The sequence below is a fragment of the Trifolium pratense genome, linkage group LG2, assembly GCF_020283565.1.
Source record: "Trifolium pratense cultivar HEN17-A07 linkage group LG2, ARS_RC_1.1, whole genome shotgun sequence".
Classification (NCBI taxonomy): Eukaryota; Viridiplantae; Streptophyta; class Magnoliopsida; order Fabales; family Fabaceae; genus Trifolium; species Trifolium pratense.
Window position 1 is genome coordinate 64,016,101 of NC_060060.1, and position 19,972 is coordinate 64,036,072.

The following is a 19,972-nucleotide window of genomic DNA, read 5'->3' on the forward strand; positions in this document are numbered from 1 at the left end:
TTTTTTAATTAAAAATTAGTTTATATTCAACACATTTTTAAATAAGATCAATTTTTCAAATTAATATTTTTTTTTTTTTTTTGTAGATTAAATTAATTTTCCTATGACATACTTAAGCCTCCTCCATGACTTAACATTTAACAATACCGAATACGACGCTCAAAAGTGCAATCTCGCGTGACAAATAACCGTCTCTCTTATAAGTATCACACTCTAGGTGGCGCGAAAATCAAAATCTACTGAAACTTGAAACCACACGCAGCAATGGAAGACGACGGTGGAGAGGGTTCAAGCTTCATAGTCAGCATCATCGAAAATAGAGCTAAAGAGGTTCAGATCTTCGATTCTTCGTTAATCTTTCTTCCATTTCCATTCAATAAACAAATCATTATCTTCACCATCTCTTTTTCTCTCTTCAGTTATTTTCCATTTCGCTTCAAGTTGATTATTGTAGTTGATTAATCGAGACGAAATTCACATTACTTCCAGGATTAATCTGTAGTTTTAATTGTTCTTATCGATCCATGCAGTGTTAGGATTTTCAGTTAAGCAAGCGTTAGAAATAGAAATCTAGATTTGATTTTCAAATTGCAATGTCAAATACTACATCATAGTTGTTATATACGATTTGCATTTATTTAATTATTTTCCGGATCATTGTATTTAGTGGATTGCTTCTGAATGTGAAAAATGCATTTTATCATGTTTATAGATTCTGTTATCATTTAACTTTCTTTCCCTAATTCTTACCAGGTTACAACTTACAAGCCAGATCGCATGCACTTTTTCATGTTCAAATAATTTTAACCACTATATATTCTGTTTTTGTTTTAATTATTATATTGTTAAGCGAAATCAATGAAATTAGGTACTAATAGTAGAAATTTAATGTTTTCCCCAAATATCCGGCATTCCGGTTAATAGCCAATTTTCTATTTTGTAGTAATATGCCGATCAACTAATAATTCCGGGTAGTTCGTTCCTGGATTTTTTTTCTTACATTCTTCTAATAGCTATGAAAGAAATTTGAATTGAACATGGTAATTCATTTTGAAGAAGAAATCTAATGTGATCCGTAACTTGAAACAACTAATAAGTCAAATGGTAAATGAAAAGAGTGAAAACATGTCCTCAACTAATTTATGAACATTACAAAGGAACTTTTGCTTGTGAGGATTTCAGTGGTGTTCTGAGAAAGTTCATACACGTTCGAAAGGAATATTAACAAAGAATTGGTACATCAGTTGAAATTCCCATGTTATGTATTTTTGTAACTTAAAAGAATGGGTCAGTAAATTTTTTAGAGTTTGATAACATTTTTGATGACTTCTAACGTATTAAGGAACTGGTTCAAGTTAAATAAATGAAATGTATAGTGCCTAACTGGGTTCAAATCAATTGATGATCTGACAGGTTGGATTAGCTGCTTTTGATTTGAGGTCTGCTTCACTGCACCTTTCACAATATATTGAAACAAGCAGTTCATATCAAAACACGAAGACGTTGCTGCATTTTTATGATCCCATTGTGATCATTGTTCCTCCAAACAAGTACAGTTCTACAAGTACAGTTACAGAATTGGTTGATAGATATTATGGTTCGGTTAAGAAGGTAATGTGACCATGTCTCTTTGTCTTTACATCCCTTCTCGTGGTTGTGTTTTTCAATGCAAAACTCTTGTGCATTATATGTCTGTCTGCGAAGTACATTTCATTTGGAGTCCTCTTATATGCAGGCAGTGTTGTCCCGTGGTTGTTTTGATGACACAAAGGTTTTATCACATACTTTTTGTCTTTCAATTGATTTCAAGATATAGGGTGCTATAACATTTTTTCCCTCAGAAATGCACTGAAGTTTTGTGTTTTAGGGCGCTATCTTAATAAAAAACCTAGCTTCTAAGGATCCTTCAGCACTTGGTTTGGACACTTATTACAAGCAGTATTATCTGTGCTTGGCTGCCGCTGCCGCTGCTTTAAAGTGGTACTACAGCCGTCTCAATTTATTTGTACTTTCTTAAGAAAATCATTAGTTATGCTATGCTCTTTCCGTAGGATAAATAATCCTTTTTGACTAAAATATCCTTATGGGACTAGAGGTTTGACAGGACTGAAATTCATTTTTGACGGCTTGACAGGACAGAAGCAGAAAAAGGGATTGTTGTTACCAATCACTCATTGTCGGTATGTGTTGCATAATTTTTCCTTCATTGATGTTTTTTGAAGTTACATTAGTTAGCTGGAATGTTAAAAAACTATTGCTTATCTTGTCAACATTTCCTGCAAAAATAATATATGTTGATCCTTTTGACCTTTAAGTGTGGCAGCCTATTTTAAAGTTATGCTATCTTATGTGTAAAAATCATGCAAGTAGCATAATAGGATTTTATGCTGGCGCATCATGCATGCATCCACACATTTGTATGGATACAAATTCACATTTAAAATAATAAATGAATAAATCTCTTTCTTGGATATTGCAGATTACTTATGACACTAACATACTGCGATGCTATATCAGAAAATGCATTATATTTTTTTTGGATGTGCAAAACCCATATGCAAGCTAGAAAAGAAGTTCTGTTTTATTTATTTATTTTGCATGATTCATTATACAAATCAATAAGCTTTAGGGTGCTTAGTAGTATACAATGTTCGCAGGAAGTATACTCTGTCAGCCTGTTGCTATATCTTTAAAATTTTCAGTACAAATCTTTATTGGACAATGCCCGAACTCTATACTTTTAAGTTCTTGTTTACAAATCTCTCACATCAACTCTATATGTATATCAATCTGCACTTAGTGTGAGGAGGATTGAATTCCCCATTTTTGTGACGCATTTCTCTATTTCAGGTCACCTTTAATGGATCATTTGATCACATGAATATTGATGCAACCAGGTAAGCTTGCCTGCTCTTTTGAGCTGTAGCCATTCTTTACTGGTGACGGGTTAGTATAAACTACATACATTAGCTTTCCCTAAAATAATATTCTACTGATTTGATCTCTCTTGATTCCCTAACCTTACTTTTGTCATATATTCTCAGTAATAAAATTTGGATAAAACGTCCATTATACATTATATATCTGTTCAGTCTCGAATAATGGATTTCGTGGTTCAAATTTAAATGCAGCGTCCAAAATTTGGAAATTATTGATCCATTTCATTCTGCCCTACTGGGAACAAGCAACAAAAAGAGAAGTCTTTTTCACATGCTCAAGACAACTAAAACTATTGGAGGGTATGTGACGATTTACACAAGTTTCCAGGCGCAGCATTGGTTGACTAACTTTATATTTGTTTCCTGCAGGACTAGGCTCCTTCGCGCCAATTTGTTGCAGCCTCTAAAAGACATTAAAACAATCAATGCTCGTCTTGATTGCCTAGTCAGTGTCACTCACATTTACTCAAATTTAACTATATGTTTCTTTGTCTGTTAACTTTTCAATTTTACCATTTTCACCTTTTTTTGCAAGTCTACCCTTACTAGTTACTATCTATCACAGTCCTGGTGTAAACTTTAGTGCTCTAGTCTGAAACTCCATTCATAACTGTGGTCTGATTTGAATTTTTTAAGCTTGAAAACTGCCTGACAGAGGTTTTACATTATTCATTCATGGTTATTTATTATGGCATGTCCTTTTATATTTCATTTTTTAGGATGAGCTGATGAACAACGAACAGCTATTTTTTGCTCTCTGTCAGGTTTTGCGTAAATTTCCAAAAGAGACTGGTAACTAAATAGTTAACTGACATTAGGCTTTATGAAGTTTATGCATTTTTTATAGTAATACATACAGACTGTATGATTTCAGATAGAGTATTATGCCACTTCTGCTTTAAGCCGAAGAAAGTTACAATTGAGGCCATGTCAGTTGATCGTGCTAAAAAGAGTCAAGTGCTAGTATCAAGTGTAATACTCCTTAAAACTGCTTTAGATGCCCTTCCATTATTGTCTAAGGTACCTCTCCCTCCCTCTCTCTCTCTCTCTCTCTCACTCTCACTCTCTCTCTCTCTCTCTCTCTCTCTCTCTCTCTCTCTCTCTCACACACACACACACACACACACACACCCTAATTAGAGTTAGGTACTCCTAATAAACATAATTAACTGATGTTACAGATCTTTTCTTCTAATAAACATAACAGGCGCTTAAGGATGCTAAAAGTTCCCTTCTCTCAAATATCTACACATCTGTTTGTGAAAATGAAAAATACGAACTCATTAAAAAAAGGTATGCTAAAGTTTTCTTATATGCCAAAGTGTACATGCAACTGTTACATGTTAGATGATGAAAACATTATTCCTTGACTTAGTATAGTTCTGAAGCTATAATGAGGGGAAAAGACTGACTAGAAAATTCAGAGAAAAATATTGCTAAATCAATATTCAACAAAGATTTGTTTACGACTGCATGACAAAATTAATATATGCGACGGAGTTCCTGATAAATATGAATTGCTCCATCCTAGCGAATTTTTTGCACACAGTGCACAATAAGTTAAACCCTGTTGATTGGATCAAAAAAATTGTTTTCTACCCATTGCTTTTTAAATCTTGGATGTTTGATAGAAAGCTTCATACTCTAGATGGCAACATCCCACTGCAATGTAAACTATTTAATGAGTAATATACAATATACTAATTGATCCAAAAAAAGTAGTGCTTTTTACTGTGTATTTACATTTAATTCCAACTTAAAAAAAATAATAGGACCAATCAGTTCACATCTTTGAGAATTTTGTTATAGGATAGAGGAGATTATTGACGAAGATGTGCTTCATGCGCGGGTTCCTTTTGTTGCCTGCACTCAGCAATGCTTTGCTGTTAAGGCTGGAATTGATGGTCTCTTGGATATTTCACGAAGATCATTTTGTGAAACCAGTGAAGGTTTATAAATATGGTTGCTTAAGTTTTCTTTCCTGTCAACAGTGTAATATTTCTTTGAATGCAACTCACCATTTGAGGATATCCTAAAGCATCTGGTGTTTCTTGCACAGCTATCCACAATCTTGCAAACACTTATCGAGAGGATTTCAAGTTGCCAAATTTAAAGCTTACATTCAAAAACAGGCAGGGATTTCATTTTGTTATACCACAAAAGAATATTCAAGGAAAGCTTCCAAGCAAGTTCATTCAGGTTAGGGGTTGAATTTTTGTTGCTATATTTTTAAGAATATCCTTTTAAATGCCTCTTTTCCCTGATCCTAGTATTTTTCCCCCCTACCTGTACTAGGTTGTAAAACACGGGAACAACATTCATTGCTCAACTTTGGAACTAGCATCTGTGAGTAATTTGATCATTTGAATTTCATTGACATATGAATTCTATTCGACTTACAATTATAATATCTAGATAAAAATGGCCTATTCAAATGCATAATGCATTAATATGGAGTATACTTGTTTGATGACTGGTTGGAGTCTACAAATGTAAATGGCTTTAAATGTGGGTCATTAAATTTGAATAAGATCTTGGTCAAGCTAACCGCATTGTTCCCAATAATGACGTTTGATGGATATATACCACAGAAGGATATGATCCCTCTGTTCCATCTACTTCCGGCTAGTAATGGAGATTCTTTATTATGTATAAATGGCTCATATCCTAATGACATTTATAAATTATAATTTATAAGTGTCAGATTTGAATAGACATTTAAGCTTTTCACTGGTGAAATCATCTTTGTTTTGTATATGGTTGGCCCAAGAATTTTTTTAACTCACAAAATGGTACGCATGATCCAAGCTAGCTTCTGATTTAAAATAGGCTTAACTATACATTTGGTCCCTTACGTTTATTTTAGATTTTAATTTAGTCCCTTACGTTTAAAAAGTATCAATTTGGTCCCTTACGTTTATTTTAGGTTTCAAGTTAGTCCTTTCCGTCAATTTTGTCACATGTGGCAGCCAATTTGCATATGTGGACTGACACGTGGCACTTGAACACAGTGACATGTGTACTGTTCAAACTGTGTTAGTGACAAAACTAACGGAAAGGACTAACTTGAAACCTAAAATAAACGTAAGGGACCAAATTGATACTTTTTAAACGTAAGAGACCAAATTGAAACCTAAAATAAATGTAAGGGACCAAATATGTAGTTAAGCCTTTAAAATATAATGCATAAATGCAGCTTCATTTGTTTGATATGTCACCACACTATAAGATGTTTTTTAGAAGCTTGTTTAGTCTCCTGAAAACTCCAATTTTATTTTATTTTAATGAAACTTGCAGTTGAATGCTAGGAATAAATCTGCAGCTGCAGAATGCTATACAAGAACAGAGTTTTGTCTGGAAGGTACTAGTACTTAATGTACTTCCAAGTGCCACCTTCCAATACAAACTTGCATGGGCCCGCTTGGGCATGTTTTCTTTTTTGTTCATTTGTGCATGAATTACACAACTTGCATTGACTTTGGCAATTCCAAGAAAGGAAACTATTGAAAGATCAATTTGAGTTGGAAAATTCAGGTTACTCCATGTGAGCAATAAACTTTTCTTGAAATAGTCTATATTCATTCTTGGCCATGGGATTTGAACTTGAAATGTAAGTTAGAATGAAGGTCTTCGTGAGAAATAATGAGAGACTCAAGTCACCATAACTATAATATATTATCTGTGTTAACCTGTTTGTTTAATGAATTGTTTTCCTGGAAAGGATTATATTATGGTCTTAGCTCCAGCATTTGATATAAGATTTTGACAAAAGAGTTGACATATTTCAAAGAAATATTGGTTATGTTAACTGGCAGTGTTTCCCATTATAAAATAACATTGGTTCTGTCTCTGAGGAGATTTAAACTCCTTCCCTCGAGATTAAAACGTCAAGGTCTTACCACTTAGCTGACACCTCATGGACCAATAAAAAAACATTTTGAAGAGAAGATAGTAAAAACAATCCATTATTTTTCTTTTCTTCCCTCCATCCCTTTTTGCTTTCCATTTTCTTGTTTCATCTTCTCAACTAAGTATTTTTTTAGGGTGGGATGTGGCGATCTTTTATTAGTATTATCCGACTAACTTTCAGGGGTACTACCTAATGTAAGCTTACAAGGTTAAATTAAGCAAGTTTAACTTGCAACAATTGTACATCAAATGGATTTTGTCTTCAGTAAATATTAAAACCGTAAATTTAATTATTAACAAACTGATATGTAGATACAGGTCCTATATATTTAATTCCTTGCATTTGCAATATCTCATACTTTCAGGTATTGTATTTCCTTGGTATAAATGTATCTATTATAATAGAAATTTTTGACAGAACTAATGGATGCGATTCGTGAGAATGTCTCTGCATTGACACTGCTAGCTGAGATCTTGTGCTTGTTAGATATGATTGTGAACTCTTTTGCTCATATGATCTCAACTAAGCCTGTCGATCAATATACAAGACCAGAATTTACGGGTATGAAAATTTGTAATTTCTGTAACATTTTTGAACTGCGATGGAGAAAACTCTTTATTGATATTTTATTTTATTTACTAGAGAGTGGGCCAATGGCAATTGATTCTGGTAGGCACCCAATCTTGGAGAGCATACACAATGATTTTGTTGTAAGTAATGAGCATATCCGGTAAACACTGTAATTTCCCCTAACATAGTGACACTTTTCATGTTCAAGGATCTCTGCACTTTTCTTATTGAGTAAATTAATCTTTCGCGTTGCAGGCCAACAATATATTTCTGTCTGAAGCCTCAAACATGGTGATTGTGACAGGCCCTAATATGTAAGAAAATAGGATTGGTGGCAGTGAAACTTTAGATGAACTTTAACTGACCTAGACAATTACTATCCATCAGTCACGACTAAATGCTTTTAGTAAGAATGCGGAAGCGCTTATAGGCTTATTAGTGATAAGAAAACATAGCACAGAGTGTATAAAACAATTTTTTAGACGAGGTTGTCGCTTTTAAAAATCCAATAAACATTATATGTAGAAACTAGACTTAATTAGGTGATGTAAGCAAACAATGCTTTAAAACCCAACATCGGTCTTTAAAATTATTATGTGTCACTTAACATTTTAAATATGAATTATTCGTGGACTACAACTAATTTTATTTTTTGTATGGCTATCCGTTTAGATGAAGAGTATAATCTCGATATTTATTTCTATATTCCTTTTCCTCAGGAGCGGAAAGAGTACTTACCTTCAACAAGTGTGTCTCATAGTTATTCTTGCTCAAGTTGGGTGTTACGTTCCTGCTCGCTTCTCAACTCTGAGGGTAGTTGATCGTGTTTTCACAAGGATGGGTGCAGTTGATAATCTTGAATCAAACTCTAGCACGGTAAAATTTCTTGATGCATGTGTTTTTAGCTATTTGACTATGATCACATGGTTTTTAATTATATATGAAGTTATCTGGAAGTGTAGTTCATGACAGAGATGAAAGAGACAGCTTTTATCATGCAGAATGTTTCACAGAGGTAACACTACCTTTTGATTTTCTTCACTCTTCTTGGCATGCATGACAGCTTTAAATGCTTTGTTTGATGCAGGAGTCTGATTGTTATGGATGAACTTGGTAGGGCTACTTCTTCATCTGATGGATTTGCAATTGCATGGAGTTGCTGCGAGCATCTTTTGTCACTTAGAGCGTAAGTGTTGCTTATTTTTTTATCATAGCCATTTTTAGCGAACTTTAATGGCATGGGTTTCTGATAACTAATAAATCAAAGGTCTTGGTTAGCTTTTCGATTTCCCATTATCTCAGTGGAAGATAAATGGATAAAAAATAGCAGACACTAAAACACTCAAAAACTTGGAGCTTAAATTTTCTTGACTGCTTTGGTATTTTTTTTAAAGACAACTGGAGACTGCAAAAGTTTTCCACATCAAAGGAACATATTTATATAACTGACCTTCCTGTCTTCTGAGCCATATTTTTAATCTTCCTTCAGGTATACCATATTTGCCACTCATATGGAGAATATATCGGAATTAGCAACAATCTATCCCAATGTCAAAATTCTTCACTTTCATGTCGAATTAAAAAACAACCATTTGGAGTTCAAGGTGGTATCTCTATGTTTTTTCTCTTGCATTGGATGAATATCTGCAAACTAATACTCTTGTTTTTTACTTAGTTTCAACTTAAGGAAGGACCGAAACACATCCCCCATTATGGTCTTCTCTTAGCAGAAGTGGCAGGATTACCAAGTTCGGTTGTTGAGACTGCCAGAATGATCACATCAAGAATTTCAGAAAAGGTGATATATCATGCTTGCAAAAATAAGATGTTATTTTAAATGAGGCACACTTTAAATCTCCATGAAAGAAAAGATAATCAAGTTTGATTCCTTAAATTATAAATACTCATTGAGGAAATTTCAGTGCAAACAGCAGAATCAAGTGCTTAAATTTTTATGTGAAAACTCACACATGAATGCATATAAAGTTTGTAGTCAAACACACTGGCAAGATCATTCCTAAATAACATGTTCACTTCTACTAGTTTCATACAAACCGTTGTCTGAACAGGTTAATTAGCATTTTAATTTCATTAAGCTGTCATCACTATGATTGTGCCATCAATGAAAACATCTAAATTGCACGAAATTGAGTGCTGCTTTTTTATTTTCATATCAATTGACATGTTAAGTATGCAGTGGACAACGGGCAAGTGTTAAACATAAACAGGCACTGACACTAACGTATTGAATCACTCTGTCATCAGGAAAAGAAAAGGATGGAAGTCAACTGTTTGCAGAATCACTCAATACAGAGTGCTTATCATGTTGCACAAAGGTTGTTATGCCTGAAATATTCCAATCAAGATGAGGATACAATCCGGCAAGCTTTGCGGAATCTCAAGGAATACTGCATCAAGCAAAGGCTTTAAAAATTGCATTCGGACAATATTTTCAATGGGCTGATTCGTGTCAATATATGCAACTGTCCTTAGATTGAATAATTTTGGAAAAAACTGGACTACATTGCATCACTATTAGAACTTAGAAGTTTACTAGAGTTTAAGGGTAATGTTCTTTTTTCAGGACAAAAAAAAGATTGATCTATTCAATGTGCTAAAACTTAAAGTAGTTTTTGTGATTAAATATTCAACTTAGTATGACTAAGAAAACAATGGTTAATCAAAAAACTTCACATTGATAGATAAATGTTATACATTGAGAATTTCCCTCGTGCAGTAGTGCTAAAACTGACTAATAGTCAACTTTTTTCTATAACATTTTGATTGTCCAGGTACCAGGGATTACTGATAAGAAAACTTTTCTAACCATCCTTTGTATAAGAACTAGCATGAGTTATAAATTTCTAAAGAACCAAAGGTCAACGATTGATGGAGGAAAAATGGTTAAGGCGTTTAATTAAAAGGGAGTTCCTAATTAAAACTTATTTTCATGCTAAATCGTCAAATGCTGTTAGCAATCAAATTTCTATTGGTCATTCATTATTATTTTCTTTCTAATTTTTTTCTACTATCAATTAATTTGTTAATGAATTTTGATTAACAGAGAATTTTAAAATAAAAATTTTCTTTCAAAAAATACATAGAATTATAGTGACAGTTTCACCAATATCACACGAGATAATTTTGTTAACTTGATGCACAAATGATTTCTTTTTCTTCTAGAAATAGCTGGATACTAACTCGAAATGAGTTTGTTTCAAAATTTAATAATATAGTACCTTGACGAAAATAGTATATCAACGAGCAGAATAACTATAGATGAAAAATGTTGTATAAAGCGGAAAACTTTTACGCGGTCACAAAATTTGTCCTAAGGTTTAAACAAGTTCAAAGATAAATAAAAAAGGGTCAGGCTAACCGGTGCCCCGGGGCACCGGTTAAGGAAACCAAAAAAGGAAATTTTAAAATTGAAAATAACACTTTTTAGACTTTCAAGGCATTGACTGCACAAACTTCAATATGATATTACTATATTTGGTTCCTTAAACAGTGCCCCGGGGGCACCGTTTAGCATTTTCCAATAAAAAAATGAGAAGGTTAACTTGTGCCCTTAAGGCACATGTTAAGAAGCCACATGAATCCGTGATTCACTTATGACGTTATGCTTATGCACCAATTAATTTGGAGTAGGGAACAGAAATGAATGATATTGTTGGGACTTAACTTCTTTTCTCTTTTTAGTAAAAAAAAAAAAATTCTTTTTTCTCTCATTAATTTAAAATGCAAAATATTACCGTATGTTCTTAATACACGTGTTAAAAAGATACTAATATAAAAATATTCTTTTAAAATTATACATTTTATTTTTTAAATATTAAATTCTTTGTATTATTAAATACAAAACTTATTTTATTTAGATATCTTAACATAGGTTATTGTTAGTCAATTACTACCTTCGTCCGTAACTATAACATCCTGATTGACCACATCACGTACGCCAATGCACAATTTTGATCACTAATATCTTTAATTCTTTATTAGTAAAAATTTAATATTTTGAAAATACTTATCAAAACAAATTGAACAAGATCTTATATGCTAATATTTATATTTATTTATATATTATTAGAAAAACACGGTCAAAACAAGATAAACAAATGATATATTTTTGTCAGTAAGAACGGAGGCGGTAGAACTCAGTAGAAGATAGCATAACGAAAATTAAAAAGTTGTCGGTATTTGAGATGATAGAGGAGACCAACATGGGATTGCATTTGGCATGGTGGCCACTGTGTGGCGGTTAGTTTGTGGCACGAACGACAATGGCAATAAATATAAGAAGGATCTCACATCACATAAGGGCATGAAGCCAAATTTGGGATGTGCCCACAACTTTTTTCTAGTTAAACTGTCTCTGTAATCTTTCCAAATAAAGTGAAGCCAATAATTATCACCCATCCATCCAAATCATGCATTCACAATTTTTTTTTTTTTTTGTTCTTTTATCACGTGTTTCTTTTTAGTTTTGATGAGACACTCACGCTTCCACTATTGTGTTACTTATACTTTTCATCTTAACGCTTTAGTTTCTTTTCTTTTTTATGGTAAAGAATTCACAGCATTCTATTCATGATAATGTTATTGATACAATTAGATACATAAGTAAAAATATGGAAATTAGAAAAAGACATGGTCACCCTTACAAAAGCATGAGCAATTAATGAGCAATTACATTAGCTTGTTTTATGATAAACTCTATCTAAGAGTTCCTAAAATAAGAGTTATAAACACGCTTACAATCTCTAATGATGTCTCCCATCTCTAACATATCAAATCTAGTATTATGAAATTTAGAAACAGTTTTAGAATCAAGCTCGAAATCAACGGCACCTACTTGAAACTTCTGAACCCATGTTAATGCATTGAGACGACCTAAAGCTTAACCGACGTCGACATGAATAATAGGTGAGAACTACTATGTCCTTGCAAGAACAAAACTTGTTTGATCATCTCTAATGTCTCTATAATAGGTGAGAACTACTCTGACACATCAATTTTAGTATTATGAATTTAGAAACAACAATTTTGGAATCAAGCTCGAAATCAACAGTATCTAGTTGAAGCTCCTGAACCCATGTTAATGCACCGAGAAGACCCAAAGCTTAACCGACGTCGACATAATAGGTGAGAATTATTTTGTCTTTACAAGAACAAAATTTGTTTGATAATCTCTAATGTAAACTCCTATTTCCACTTTAATTTCTATGAAAAGAATTATCATTGTAATTTGGAGTTCAATTGATAAGTAACTATTTACTAGTTTTAAGGAGATGAAAAAAAAATAAAAAATAAGTAGAGTCAAACGATTAATAAATCTAATAAAACATTATTTTGGTCAAAGTTTAAGTTTGAATATCCACTTGACAAAAAGAATTTGAATATTCTTGATTGAGTTGTCATTAAAATTATTTGAGTTTAATAATTAATTAATTGAATGCCACTTATGTGATATTCTCAAAAAACAAATGTGAAATTTTAATCAAAGTATTTTTTTGAGTTTAAGAATTATTTGAGTTTAATAATTCTTGTCTAAGGTTTATTTTTTCGTCAGATAATCATCATTTATTAAAAATGAGTACAAAATGTACTCAAAACCCATTAAAAAAAAGTAGTCAAATCTCACTACAAAGAATTTGTCTCAAATACATTGGAGACTTTTATTCGTACGTTTGATATATATTTATGTACTGACCACAACAATCGTTTTATGCAATTCACCACCTCCAATGGATATTTGTCACTTTTCCATTGAGCAAGTTATCTTCAACCAAATGCATTCAACCAAAGACAACCAAGTTAGACTTGAAAGAAAAAAAAAGTCATATTTTTTTTATATGCACTAGATATTCCTACACACAATAACTACAGAAATTAATCTCTCAGCTCGAGTAGCATTAAAAAGATTGACAAAACTCTTCCTCAAGAAAATACTATTGCATTTTTATAGCTGAATTTTAGTACAAATATCATAACTTTTTTCAATTACTTATACATTTTTCTTATTTCATATAAAATGGTGAAATGAGTGGTGGTAAGATTGAGTGAGTAACATTGAGTTCCACTATTTCCCATGCCATGATAATATGATATATTTCTTTTTATTGATCATGATGTTTTCTCTCTAGGCCTTTCATGTATCTTTTATACCCAAAATTCCAATTTTACCCTTGCTAAAAACTTCGATTCGCAGAAATCAAAGTTTTTTCTAGTTCAAATTCAGGGAAAATTCGGTTAAAATTCAAGGCAAAAAAAAATTGGTTCGTAGCAACTGAAGTTTTTATTGAAGGGCAAAAAAGTAAATTCCAAGGAAGAAAAGAACCATGGAGCCTAAAGAGAAAACATCTATAACCATGCCATGATATCTTTATCACTTTATGTGTAGTTTTCATTGCCAACTGAATAAAATTTATTTTGACCAAAAGAATTAAAGCATGAAGTTGATGTATGTATTGTATGTTTACTCTGAGTTGTTTCTCTCATTAATGGTCCATGTCTATTATATCTACGAAAATGCCAAACCTCTACTCTACGCCAACATGACTATTTTTTTGTCAAGTATTTGTTAACATGATTATTTGTAATAAATAAATAAAAAAGTTCATGTGCTAATAATTAAAAGTGATTAATTAGATTTAAATAGTTAATAAACTTTACTTAAGAATGAATCGTTCAAAAAGAATAGGAGTTTCAATTATAGGTAGACGTACATTGGGTGCTCTGTACTTACAACAAGCCATAAAAAAGTTGTATGTTTCTTGTTTTTCTTTTTTTATGGCCAATTGAATATGATGATCTTGTGCTCATAAAGCTACGTACCTAACTAGAGGGGGAAGTTGATCTCACACTCTCAAGTGAAAAATTCACATGTAGGGATTAATCTTTGCCCCAAGATTCCTCATATTGGTATATAAAATCAGATAAAAAAAGTTCCTTAAAAAATAGAGTTCCTCCTTTTTATCTAAGGAGATTAATGACCATTCTAAAATTATTGAAAATAATTTATTTTAAAGAAAATATATAGTTTCGAACCCCAGATTGCTATTTTTGGTATCTTAAAAAGTGTCCGGGACACTAGTTAGCATGATCTAAAAAAATGTTTTTATTTTAAAAATGTTATTATTTATTTTTCATCAATGATCAAAGCTGAATATTACATTACTTATTTTTTTACCAATAACAGCCCAAATATTTATTATAGAGAAATAATATACATTTTTTTGGTACAATAGAGAGAATGAAAATTCCTTAAAAAAAAAAGAGAGAATGAAATTGATACAATGACGGTCGATATTAAAATATCACAGAAAAAACAAATGGTTTCATGTTAAGACAATTTTTTTATTGATTTCTTTCATTTTTGTAAACAGCATTAAATCTACACTAACAAAGAAAAGGAGGTTATAAACTTAATTTTACATAAAAAATGGAGGTTCAATATTGCCAAACTCCAAAAAAATGCACCAAATACTTAACCATGATTTTGATTATTTGTTTCATAGTAGCCTTCTTCGAAGGTATAATCCTTTGAGAATTTCACCCATTTTGAAGATCTTTTATTTTTAATAAATGGTAACAATATAATATACATATTGATTGATGATAGGTCTCTTATTAAAGGAAGTAAATAATTTAGATACCAAATTGTGAAGATACTAAACGAAAGGAAATAAATAATTTAACCTTTGACCTTTGAACAAATTAATAATTAAGGCTCCCACGGTAAAGGCTCATCCAGCCCAAAACCTGAGTTTGAATATTCAGCTCCAGCCGCGAGCCACGGCATTGAAGAATAATATAATTCAGTTGTTGAATTGTTATTTGTATCGAGTAAGAGATCCGGCAAGTCATAGAACATGTCATCCTCGTCAGTTAAAGATGAATTTGACGATTCTTGTAAGTCATGGGCTTGGGCCTGGGCTTCATGACGAAAGTCCATTGAAGCTGCTTTGGCGGCGGCTTGAATGTCCTTCGGAGAATTGGTGGCGGGGCGTGGGAGGTGTTCGGCTAATTCGGGGAAATTAAGGTAAGCCGAGCTTCCTTTGATGGCTTGGGCCGCAACATCATGGGCTATAGCTGCCATTTCGGGTGTCGGAAAACTACCTAGCCAAATTCTTGATTTTTTCTTGGGCTCTCTAATTTCAGAAACCCATTTACCCCAATGACGCATTCTTACTCCACGATACAAAGGGTGTTTCCCATTATTATCACTTTTTGGTTTGGTTTTGTTATTTTCAATGGAAGAAGAAATTGAAGTGGTTAGTTCAATTTCATTGTCCATTGAGACAGAAACTTGTTCCATGTTTTTTGGAGAAAAGACAAGAGAATAGATATTAGATATAGACAGAGAAAGAGAGAGTGGTGTGGAATGGAGCAAAGAAAAAAATGTGGTGGATACTATTTATATAGTGGTGATTTAAGTTGTGATTGTGACTGGGAATTTAATTTACGTGTATATAAAAATATATATATATATATTTGATTTGATGTAGATCCACTTTTTTATACAGTTGTGTATGATTTTACGTGCATGATTTACCATTAAACTTGTTGTTCATTTTAATTATGGTTGTAGATTGAAATTGAATTAATCATTTACTCCTATTTCACTAAATTAATTCTATTTTTGTACGTGATTAATTTAATGTCGCGTTTTCTGTTAAAATTGTTGTTCATTTTAATTATGGTTGTAAATTGAATTAATCATTTACTTCACTAAATTAATTCTATTTTTATACGTGATTAATTTAATATCGCGCTATTAAAATTATTGTTCATTTTAATTATGGTTAATTTTTTTTTTACAAACCATAATTCTATTTTTGTACGTGATTAATCTAATATCGTGCGAATTGAATGTATAAAAATGGGTGTTTATGTATTATTGAATAAGTAAAAAAATTTATCAATGCTTGTATTTTATATAAGGAAATTAAATGGGTTATTTTCGTCCAATTCAAAAGGGAAAGAAAATATATTTTATATAAGGAAATGAGTTTTTGTTTTTTTTTTTAATGCGAAGGAAATGAGTTATTGGTTCAATCCAAAAGGGAAAGAAATATATTAAGGTTCCTTTTATATGAATGAATATAAAAGATAGAGACAAAATATTATAAGAAGCTACACCATAATACGATAGTGACAAAATATATGTTTGGTGCACACATAGCAAAAAAACACGATAATATTATTTATTATTTTTTAAGTTTATGTAACGTTTTTAATTTTTAACTATGACATGATAAGATATGTGTCGTAGTTAAATAATGAGGTTAACCTTCTAAAACACATACATACTAGTATAATTTACCCGTGATATCGCCCGGATTAATGTTCTATGAGAAATATAGATCATTTTTTTTCACACATGAAAAATATAGATTATTAAAATTTTAATATTGTGATTTTTTTAATTATTTGTAAAATTAATTTTATATTTATGTAATAGTTTATTTAAATATGATAAAAGATCCAAATTTTGGAGATTTTAAGGAGAAATTAAATGGCATAATGGAGAGTGATACTCCATTCCCCGTTCCCAACTCACATGTTCATATATTTGTTCTTTTATTTTCATAAAAAAAAAATGTCATTATGCAAAAACTAATCTAACGGTTAATATATTTGTTCTTAATCGTCATCTCTCTCCTTTAGACATTTATTTTCTTCAGGAGTATTTTATCTCATGTCCCCGTGTGAAAAAATTTCACATTTGAGAAGCAAAATGGGGCGATTTTAGTTTTAATATTATTTATTTAAAAGTAATGAACAGTAGAATTGTTTGTCATTTGCTTGACAAAAAAAAATTATATAATTTTTTTAAGCATATCTCATTTGTTAATGTGCAAATTTTAAAAAATTGTATCTATTTGTTTTTATTTTTATTTGTTTATTTTACAGTGATCATTGTTACTTTCCCTGCTTTCAATTGATATCGTATTTTTTATATAATAAAATCTACAAATGTATGTCTCATCCCGTGTAAGTTATTTTTTGCTTAATACCTCCATGTAGGTTATTTTTTTTTATCAATACCCTCGTATTTTAATATTTTGTTTGGTACAAATCACTATGTATTTTTTTTATTAGAAAAATCACGTTAAGGTAAACCATAATTAATAGAATAATAAAATGAAATAGAAAAATAATCTATGAAGTCAATTACTTCATTCCTTTTATTTTTCAGACAATGACACATTTTTCTCTACTTGATAAGTATGAAGTTTAAGAATAATTTTTTTTAAGCATATCAATTTCTCAATTCCACATTTTTCCAATTCATTCTATAGAATAGTCATTTGAGGAGTTTCTATTATTTTATCAGTGTATTTGTTAAATATCACATGAAAAATTAGACAAATAAAAAAATAATGAGTAAAAAAATACAGTACAACATTTATTTATAAATAATAGTAAAAAAACATTTATAAGCATGATTTAAATCCAATAAAAAATAATATGAACAACAATTCTTTTTTAATAAGTAAACATATGATTAAAAAAATGACAATAAAATATAAAAAATATAAATAAATACTTAAAACTCTAACATCAATTGATAATACTTAATCTTAATTTGAATAACAAACAATGTTGTTCTTCCGTATATGGATCTGCAAATAAAGATTTATAACTCAAAATTAGTACAATTTTCTGATTGTAGAATTAAACTTGAATATTTTATCCACTCATATGTTCACAATCCAGATGTTATTTATCCCTCGTAGTCATCTTCATCAGTCTCTGCAAGAATCCAAATAGTAAATAAAAGTTACAAAGATAGATGAATAATATTTTGGCTTCTTAAAAAGAAGTTTACAATTTCTACTAAAAAAAAAAGTTTACAAAATATTATTGACTTTAGAGAAGAAAATTATTTCTCTTTTTTATGTTGAATCCTCTTATTGTAGCCTAACAGTCTAACACAAGTAAACAAAATACCTGCAAAGAAAAACAAATAAAATTTAGATTTCATTCCACTTGAGAGCAACAAAAATTATATTGAACAAATAAATAAGAAATAACCAACAATAGCAATAGATTTTTTATTTAAAAAAAAAAAACCAACAATAGCAATAGATAGAAAAAAAAAAGTAGTGATTCTGTCAACAAAAAAAAAAAAGAAGAGTAGTGAAGGTGAGAAGAGAAGAGAAAATAGAGAAGGGGCGCTGAGACACTCAATGACTCTCACTCTTACATGTTGACCCGTATATATAGAAACTATAGTAGATTTTTTGAAATTTCCATCAATTTCAGCATTGATTTAATTTAATCAATATATATTCCAAAAATGAGTTGGTCAATAATCAAAAGTTTCCATACGTAAAATTTCAATTGTATCAAAATATTAATATATAGACATTTGTTCATAAAACCTGATTGAGCAATTTCTATAAAAAAAACTCTTGTGGGATATATAAAAGAAATATTACGTAAAAAAAACTCCATTGTTTGGTATATATAAAATTTCATATATAATACTTTCACAAAAAAAAATTAATGTATAATATTATGTATTATATTAATATATATATATATATATATATATATATATATATATATATATATATATATATATATATATTAATGAGATATAATTATTTATATTTGAATTTGAGTTATTTCCTTTTAAAATTATTTTTAATAGGTGCATTAAATACGATTTATAAACAATAATTAAGAAATGATTGAATTTCCAAATTAGCTAAAGATTCTAAGTAAAATGATATCATCATGTATTAGAGAAATTGCAAAGGCCTTCATAGTTAGCCACATAGGAATTGGAGAAATATTAGAATGCCACATAAGACATGGATCAATGAAATGGTGCCATATAGAAATAAGACTATGAGAGAGAAACTCCTAAACATATAAATAATAGATATCTTTTTGAAATTGTGTTTTAATGTTTTAAAATTTTATAAATTAAATAAAGTAATAAAATAAATAAATATTTATTTATATAATTTTTAAAAATCTCTTTAACACTACTATAATGAAGAATCTTATTATTTTTTTTATAAAAATTATCAGTAGATAAATAATTCCATTATATATCTTTAATAAGCCAAATAAAAATATAATATACATTATATATATATATATATAGGGGTTTTCTAACTTAGACCCTAGTTAGGTCTAAGTTAGCAAGGTGCACCTTTTCAATTGGACCAAAATACCCATTCTTTTTAATTAATTAACCAAAATACCCATTAATAGACGCGGATCCAGTGTCGCGCGCGTACCGAAGGACCATGGTTACAGACCGTTGATTTCCACCAGACAGCCAAGATCTGATCTCATCAAGACTGTCTGATCAATCTGACAGCCCAGATCATCCTGATCCATCAGATTCCAGCGCGTGCGCCACACTGGATTACACGCTGGAGAGAGAAAAATTTGCTTTTTAAAAGTAGGACGCGTGTCACACAATGGTTGGCTGGACGTGATTTTTGTTCATTTAATACTTTGAACTCAATTATTTCGTTGTAAATTAATTTTTTATTTTTATTTTTTTATACCAAAATTCATAATT

General features: G+C 30.7%; 2 protein-coding genes across 2 annotated transcripts; one reads left to right on the forward strand and one right to left on the reverse strand.

The window, feature by feature from the left end:
- Positions 1 to 139: 139 nt before the first annotated feature.
- LOC123911396 (DNA mismatch repair protein MSH4) lies at positions 140 to 10,142 on the forward strand. Its single transcript, XM_045962800.1, has 24 exons — positions 140 to 330; positions 1,414 to 1,611; positions 1,736 to 1,771; positions 1,868 to 1,980; positions 2,135 to 2,180; positions 2,851 to 2,897; positions 3,132 to 3,239; positions 3,309 to 3,384; positions 3,659 to 3,731; positions 3,814 to 3,959; positions 4,147 to 4,232; positions 4,749 to 4,888; positions 4,999 to 5,138; positions 5,235 to 5,285; positions 6,237 to 6,300; positions 7,267 to 7,410; positions 7,492 to 7,559; positions 7,675 to 7,733; positions 8,139 to 8,295; positions 8,382 to 8,434; positions 8,507 to 8,605; positions 8,909 to 9,023; positions 9,095 to 9,217; positions 9,685 to 10,142. The coding sequence occupies exons 1-24, from the start codon at positions 265 to 267 to the stop codon at positions 9,847 to 9,849; spliced, it is 2,373 nt and encodes a 790-aa protein (XP_045818756.1). The 5' UTR covers positions 140 to 264; the 3' UTR covers positions 9,850 to 10,142.
- A 4,697-nt stretch (positions 10,143 to 14,839) lies between these two features.
- LOC123911398 (ethylene-responsive transcription factor ERF039-like) lies at positions 14,840 to 15,795 on the reverse strand. Its single transcript, XM_045962801.1, has one exon. It carries the CDS (start codon positions 15,737 to 15,739, stop codon positions 15,146 to 15,148), a length of 594 nt encoding a protein of 197 aa, XP_045818757.1. The 5' UTR covers positions 15,740 to 15,795; the 3' UTR covers positions 14,840 to 15,145.
- Between the last annotated feature and the right edge of the window lie 4,177 nt (positions 15,796 to 19,972).

Excerpts from the sequence above, each read along its gene's own strand:
- LOC123911396 (XM_045962800.1), top strand. The coding sequence starts at position 265 with ATGGAAGACGACGGTGGAGAGGGTTCAAGCTTCATAGTCAGCATCATC. Across the intron at positions 1,612-1,735 it reads ATTATGGTTCGGTTAAGAAG|GCAGTGTTGTCCCGTGGTTG; the intron begins GTAATGTGACCA and ends TCTTATATGCAG. Across the intron at positions 3,732-3,813 it reads TAAATTTCCAAAAGAGACTG|ATAGAGTATTATGCCACTTC; the intron begins GTAACTAAATAG and ends GTATGATTTCAG.
- LOC123911398 (XM_045962801.1), bottom strand. The coding sequence starts at position 15,739 with ATGGAACAAGTTTCTGTCTCAATGGACAATGAAATTGAACTAACCACT.